This window comes from Henckelia pumila, unplaced genomic scaffold, assembly GCF_033568475.1.
Source record: "Henckelia pumila isolate YLH828 unplaced genomic scaffold, ASM3356847v2 CTG_466, whole genome shotgun sequence".
In the NCBI taxonomy this organism is placed as follows: Eukaryota; Viridiplantae; Streptophyta; class Magnoliopsida; order Lamiales; family Gesneriaceae; genus Henckelia; species Henckelia pumila.
This window is the reverse complement of record NW_027331833.1, coordinates 3282714-3289853: the sequence shown is the minus strand read 5'-3', so window position 1 is coordinate 3289853 and position 7140 is coordinate 3282714. Positions and strand designations below refer to the sequence as shown.

General features: G+C 37.6%; 1 protein-coding gene across 2 annotated transcripts; it reads left to right on the top strand.

The window, feature by feature from the left end:
- Positions 1-2850: 2850 nt before the first annotated feature.
- On the top strand, positions 2851-5316 carry LOC140872457 (uncharacterized). 2 transcript variants are annotated; one of them, XM_073275298.1, is made up of 6 exons: positions 2851-2990; positions 3062-3155; positions 3340-4160; positions 4324-4435; positions 4920-5015; positions 5078-5316. In XM_073275298.1, exons 1-6 carry the CDS (start codon positions 2932-2934, stop codon positions 5159-5161), a joined length of 1266 nt encoding a protein of 421 aa, XP_073131399.1. In that variant the 5' UTR covers positions 2851-2931; the 3' UTR covers positions 5162-5316. The 2 variants fall into 2 exon arrangements, with proteins under 2 accessions (XP_073131399.1, XP_073131398.1); XM_073275297.1 differs by having other exon boundaries at positions 4920-5316.
- The last annotated feature ends 1824 nt before the right edge of the window (positions 5317-7140 follow it).

Genomic DNA, 7140 nt, shown 5'->3' with positions numbered 1-7140 from the left:
TTTGCACGATCCATCCGATAAAAATTCAATCCGAAGGCAGATTCACGTTCATGGCTGCGAGAGCTCCGTTATACCGTAAGTTTTTCTTTGATCCAGTATACTTTGATTTTGGGATGTTGTCAGAATTTGTTTAAATTCGGATATGTTGTTCTGGAGCTAAGATAGATCGTATATTTGAAGTCGGATAAAAAAAAGAACGTCGTTCGGAAGTTTTATGATTTTTAGGGCAAAATTCGAGAATTGGGTTTTGAGATTTGTTGAATTTTGGATTGAATGGGATAATTTGTGTTGTTGGGAGTTGTATTGGATCTTTTTATTGTTGTCTGTGTTTTTTGGTTGATCAGATTATAGCCGTTATGCCACCGGTTTGAGTTTTTTAGATTTTAGGGAGTTTGATTAAGTTTTGAGAGTTGTTTGAATTGAATTGATTGATATTGGATTTTATTTATCTCCGTACAGATTGGTTGAAGATCGTGGAGTTCAAAATTAGCAAAATTCGAATTGTTGAAGATTTGATCGAGAACGGTAACGAGTTGACTTTAATCGTTGAATTACGATTGAATGGATTCTGATAAGAATTCTTATTCTTGTAGCTTGTCCGGATTGCAGCTACGTCGAATCGAAGAAGAGCTAAGAGATGACATCGAATGGAATGGGAAGAGTTACTCGAATCCGAATTGATTCGAGTTTTCCCGAAGAAATCACATACTTGCATGTCACTTGAAGTATATGTTTGATTGTTTTTTTTTTTCTTTTCTGAATTACACTTGCATTCATATTGATCCTATTATGTTGTTTTAGAGGGCGCAAAGGCCCAGGAGAATTAGACGTTCTGTGGATTATAGTCGAGTGGCATTCGTGGGCGAATTACTACCAATTGTCGATCAACTCTCTGTAGATGCCCCAGAGTCTAGAGGATTGAAATATGCAGCTTCCACCTCGATCGGTAGAGTCGGTGAGTTGTGTGATATTTTTCCTCGGGATCCCAAATAGAGCAGAGAACCGTTTCCTTTGATTTATCAGATATGAGAATCCGATTTAAAGACATGCATTGCATTTTATTGCATTTCAAATGGAGCTGTTGATATAGTACTTGACTTGCTTGTATTGTTGTTACGTATATCATGATTTGATATATTACGTGGATTATATGTTTTGTCTCTTTTACTAGAAATTGTTTTCTCATCGGATTATCCAGTTGTTGTCTTGTCTTTGTTGTGTGCTTGGAAACAAGTGGGACATGTTCAAGTCAAAGGCAGCATGACTAGACTGGGATTGTGATGATAGAAGTGAGGATTCGGTTTAGGATTCGAATAGCATGTCTAACTTATGTTATATTGAAATCCTGTTTGAACTTGTACTTTCTTTGAATTATGTTGTATCGAATATTCGAGCTTTGAGGGTTGCATGTCGTTGTAGTATGTATTTTATATCTCGGCATGTTTTGAATTGATTTGGAGTTGGAGGAATGAATTAGAGCAGTTTTGGATTTTTGGTCCAGAACAGGTCTCACTCGAGCAGAGGATTTGTACCGCTCGAGCGAGGGGCTTTTTATTTTTGAGCCAGGGATTTGCTCGCTCGAGCGGTTGTTTCTTACCGCTCGAGCGAGAGTTCTTCAGAGTGCTTGTTAGAGTTTTGCTCGCTCGAGCGGGCGATTCTTGCCACTCGAGAGAGACACTCTCCTTTTAAATTTTTTTTGGGCTTTAGGCCTTGACTGTTGTGGATGCTTGTTAGTTTATTTCTTGATTAGATGATTAGAACCGAGGTCCTCACATTGAAAGTGGGCAGACTGAGCAAAGATGATGTGAAATTTTAAGAGTGCTCTGAAAATGTTGGATTGCATGATTTTCTATGCGTGTATAGCTCTAATTTTCAATGCGTGTATAGCTCTAATTTTCAATGCGTGTATAGCTCTACAAGTCTGAAACATCACTTGACATCCTCTATTTGTAGGTAACTTGACCAGCAGTCGACTGAATCCTCATTTAACCTCATTTAATACAAGGAGTAAAGAAGTCTACTTATCTTTACTTTTGTGCCCTCTCATTAATGCACAATACGACTCTTTACATAAATAGAAGATAGTGGTTGTTGCCACTGTTAAAGTAAGCATCTCACAATTGCTACTTTTGTCAAAGATTTGGATTTCTGTTTCTTGCATATTAATGACCAATGATCTTGTCATCTCTCTTGAAGTACCTAATGAGTGTGCATCATCTTTGCAATGGATTGAGCAGTTCAGCAGCAATATGTTCAATGGTCGGCGGTTTGAAACTTTTAAACTGTCGTAACTACTTGGTCTGTTGTGAATGGTTCAAACCTTCTGAACTGTTTGTAGCGATTGACTGACCGAAGGGTTTGAAGCTATGCGATGAAATACAAGTAAAGACAGTTGAACCTAGAACAATGAGTCGTTGTTTGTTATCGTCAGAACTAAGAAATATAACGGACACAATAATTTTATGATTTGTTTTTCAAAATACCCTCATTGTTTTAAATATAAAATTACCCTAAAAATATCAATTTTTTTATATAATTGAATTAACTCAAGCGTATCATAAATCATCATCTCTTACTCAAATTTTAATTTTGAAGTAAAATTAAATTTAAATAAAAATTTCAAAATAAATAAGAAAAAATTAAATTTGATTTTTAATTTTTTCAAATTTAATTTCTAATTGCTTTAACAAAAGTATTTTTATAAAGAAAAAAGAAATCGACTGCACACGTGTTCAAAAAGATTGTTTTTAAATAAAATTATCGTGTAATAGTAATAATAATAATAAATAAGAAATATTGAACATTTAATATAAAATATTCGCAATTTTCAAACTTTCTAGTTCTGCGCGGATTCCCTTCGCTTTCCCAATCTCTGTTGCGAGCATCACATCACATTTACATCAGCGGTGAAATTTCCAATTTTGCTCTTCAATGGAGTTTTCTTCTTGCCCTCTTTGCCAGCTGACTGTTCCATCTTCTGAAATCCAGAGGTATAATCTTTCCGCTCGCTAATTTTTTTCATCGTTTCTTTGATTTTTTTTTTGTGGTTTCAATTTCATAGGCATGCGAATGAACATTTTGCTGATGAAGATTACGCAGCAGATTTCGAAATCGCGCAACAGATCGCTCTGGCTCCAGCTAGTCCACCCCGATTTGTGAGTAACTAATTTGCAAGCTCATAACTTTTTTCCGTCCGTGGATTTGTTTGGTAAAATTGCAGGTTATATTTACTTGCGGTCACCTTGGTTAGCTTACGGAAAATATTCTTGTTGTTTGCGTGCTTCAGTTATTGGTGTCTACGACATGAATCATAATGCAAAAATTTCATACCATGTGTAGGCTGAAGATACCTTGCAACTTGTTTGTAGTTCTTTGGATCACCCACAGAGCAGTTCTTCTGGGTGTCTCACGTGTTGTGGGAGAAATCTGGATGAAAAATGTGCTACTTTATTTCACTCACAGGAGAAGGAATCGTTTTATAAAGTTGAAGGTGGTTTGATGTTGTTGCTGAAAAGCTGTTTAGAACTAGATAGAGAGAACTCTGTGAGTATATTGTCGGGGCATGTTGATCATATTCAGAGTTCTGAATCAGAGGATGTTGGATGGGGTTGTGGGTGGCGTAATATCCAGATGCTTTCCTCTCACTTGCTTAGTCAAAGACAAGAAGCAAGCGATGTCTTGTTTGGTGGTTCTGGATTTATACCTGATATCACATCACTTCAAAGATGGCTAGAACTTGCCTGGGAAAAAGGCTTTGATGCACCTGGCTCGGATGACTTTGATAAAAAGGTTTATGGCAAGTGTGATTGGATTGGAACTACAGAATGTGCCACACTTCTCTGTTCTTTTGGTCTGCGTGCCGGCATAGTGGATTTTTGTGATAAAGATTTATGGTTAGACACTTCTGGTCGCTTAACCTCTGGTATTAGAGGAACAAATAAAAGTGTTGACAAGAGGAAATATTCACAGGTTTATGGACCGATGGACATCTTTCTGTCAGAGGGAAAACTAGATTCTTCGCTCTCGGTTAACTCAATGAATGGAAGCTCTAAGCATTTTGATGTTTCATCTCACAAGGTTATTGAATGGGTGTGGAATTATTTTTCTGGCAACAAGGTCAACAAACCAGGCAATCTTCGTGTTATTCTCAGCGAGAAAGCGTAAGTAAATTGTAATGAGTTGCATGAGAGGTCTTATCATGGTGATATTATTTTCTTTTAGTGGAAAATTCTTGAATCTGTAAAAGTAAATGACTCTTGTTCAAAAAAACAATTCTGCTACGTTCATAAACTAATGATGTCTTACCATGAGGTTTCTGAGCAGGCCATTGTATTTTCAACATCATGGCCATTCAAGAACAATTGTTGGTATTCAGGCCACAGTGCAACAGACCGGGATGCAGCGATACAACTTGTTAATTTTCGACCCAGCTGAAGTAAGATTGTTTGTATACCTTAGTGTAGAAATAAGTATTGATTTTAATACTGCCGTCATTCATAATCTAGCTGGTGCTCCTTTCAATTTACATCCTTTAGTATTTCTGAGATCATTTTATTTTGATGAAGTACGGGCAACATTCTATGTTCTTGATGCTTATGTATTCGAAATGTTTAGTTTTGGAGTTTGTGTCTCATCATGATATTTCCAATGTGTTTCCAGCAATATATCTTAAAGATAATCATACTAAGTCTTCGGCTGCCATGGATCCTGATTCCTTGATTCTGTTTTTAAATCTATGAGAAGAAGTAAAACTTGTGGGATATGTTTACGTTTGTGTTTTTGGCATTGTATCTCACACGAATGTGTGCTGCTAATTAATGGAACTTGTCATGGTAATTAAAATTTTTGGATGTTTATATTTCAATTTAGTTCGTAAAATTCTAGCTCATTTATAAGGTCCACCAATCGTTGTTTTCTAGAAAACCAGAGCTCTGGAAAAATCTCTCAGAGCGAATCTTGGATGGCAAAAACTAATAAAGAGGGGAGCCCACACTTTAAAGAAGCTGCAGTACCAGGTTGTTATATATTTTCCTCTGTTGAGATTGTTTCATTTTGTAATAGATGGTTTCTGTTTCAGTTGTGCTTTGTTGATTACGGAATTGCACATGGGGAAGAGTTGGAAAGGCTGAAGGCCCTGCACAGCATTCGTCACAATTTATAGTTTGCAATTTTGAACTGGGTGTTTCTATGTACCATGTTATTTTTCCATCGGATGACCACAGCTGACATGAATCCAAGCTAATCAATATAATTTTTTGTACACGTGGCATGGTAAAACATCAACAAATTAATGGAATCTCAAGGCAACTTTCTGTATATTGCTGTTGATGTAGACATTTTAACCTTCTGTTATATTCTGGAGCCTGAAAACCTTGAGTGAACTCCGTCATTTGCTACTATAAGGGTTGCTTGGTACTCATTTCCACAACCTTGCCGTTGTCCACGATGGCCATGGAAATTGAATTAGTTACTGCTGAAAGCCTGTTTGTATCTTCGAAACGTATTTTTGCAGTTTTGAAGATTCCAAAGAATCATGATGGCCCTTTTAGACTTTGCATCTAGTGCACTTGTTGATTCATCAAGGAGCATCATTGCAGGTTTTTTCAGTAGGTGCTCTTGTTATGGCTATTTTTTGGTATTGTCCGCCAGTAAGTTGGCACCCCTTTTCCCCTACCTATGCATTGTATTCTTTGGGCATGTTGCTTATAACTTCATTTAGGTTTTCATCTGTTGGCACCTGTATCATTTCAGCTTCAGGTGCCTTTTCATTTCCCATTTTGTCTCGAGCAACTGAAGAGGAGTGGCTCGGCTGCACCAATCCAATTTGTCCTCAATTTTATCAGATTGTAATCTCTAATGTCATTCCGTTGAGAATCTCACCTTTGGCATCATAAAAAATCCGAGAAAAAAGAAGATTTCTTGTATCCACATGCCCCAGCAAGGGCATCTTTTGATCCTGGTTCAATTTCAAGGCGGAAGTCTAATATATAAACGTTTGTGGTCTCAAGAGGCAAGAGAACTGGACGTTTCGAAACTCATGAACTTCGTCTTAATGCTTCGATGTGTTGACTGCTTCGGAGAGTCTGGTTTGATTTCTGTCCCTCGAGCAAGGGTTTGGGACACAGATATTAAGATACTCATGGCAGAGAAATCAGTTGGTATTAATGTCTGCAATTCCGTGATTGAAGGTACCTTGAGAGAGAATATCATATTTTCGCGTTCTTGAAGGTTGGTTGACTTCTCTCAACTATGATTGATGTATACCATATGCAAGACATGAGCAAATTCCATGAGCAAAGAGATGTAACTTGAATTATCCGGTATTTTCTGCTTCTCTTGCTTGATAAGTGGCTTCTTCCAATCACTTTTGCCTTCTCAATCACACGCTTTTCGTGGAAAAAAGAGGCAACCGTTTTATGTTTGTTGCTGGGCACTGTAAGGGCAACAGCGTCTGAATAAGCTGCATCATTGTCATGTGAAAATCCTTCCGGTGAGATGGTTTGAATTGACCCACCAATAAAGTGACATGGTAGGACAGAACGGTCTATCATCCTGCTGACTTTCATGCTGACTGTCGTTGCGATGGCGATGGGGGACGTACCCTGGAAAATAAAAGACATTCCGTCTGGGATAATGCTCCTGGCTGTGGATATAATCCTTCTGTAACATGAAGAAATACAGGATTTTAGTTGATTGCTTGGACAACTCAGTAAGTACCTTTTATTGGATTCTAAAATCTTGTTATGAGGAACATGATGGTGCTCTTTCCGCAACCACTTCCAACGGGTGTCATCACCTTTCCTTCTGGAATTGATCATGTAAATCCTTGAAGAATCTAATCTTCTTTCTTGGATGGGCAAGCAAACTGCATGTCGTATATCTCTCATTCAATCAGGTCTAGTGTCTCTCCTAGTTCCTTATATAATATTGGCTTTCTTTGAATCACAGGTAAGGCTTCCTTTCTGGTAGCTTTCAGTTAATTAAAGGTCCGCATGTGTGGTGCAGCATGTGTGAGTGATTCGCCACTTGAAGAAATCGAGTATCATTAGAATTATGGGGACAACAAATAGTTTTGGAAGCAAATCAGTACCCCAGAAAGTAAAGTTTCAATGCACGAAACAAATGTGACTGGATTTGAAT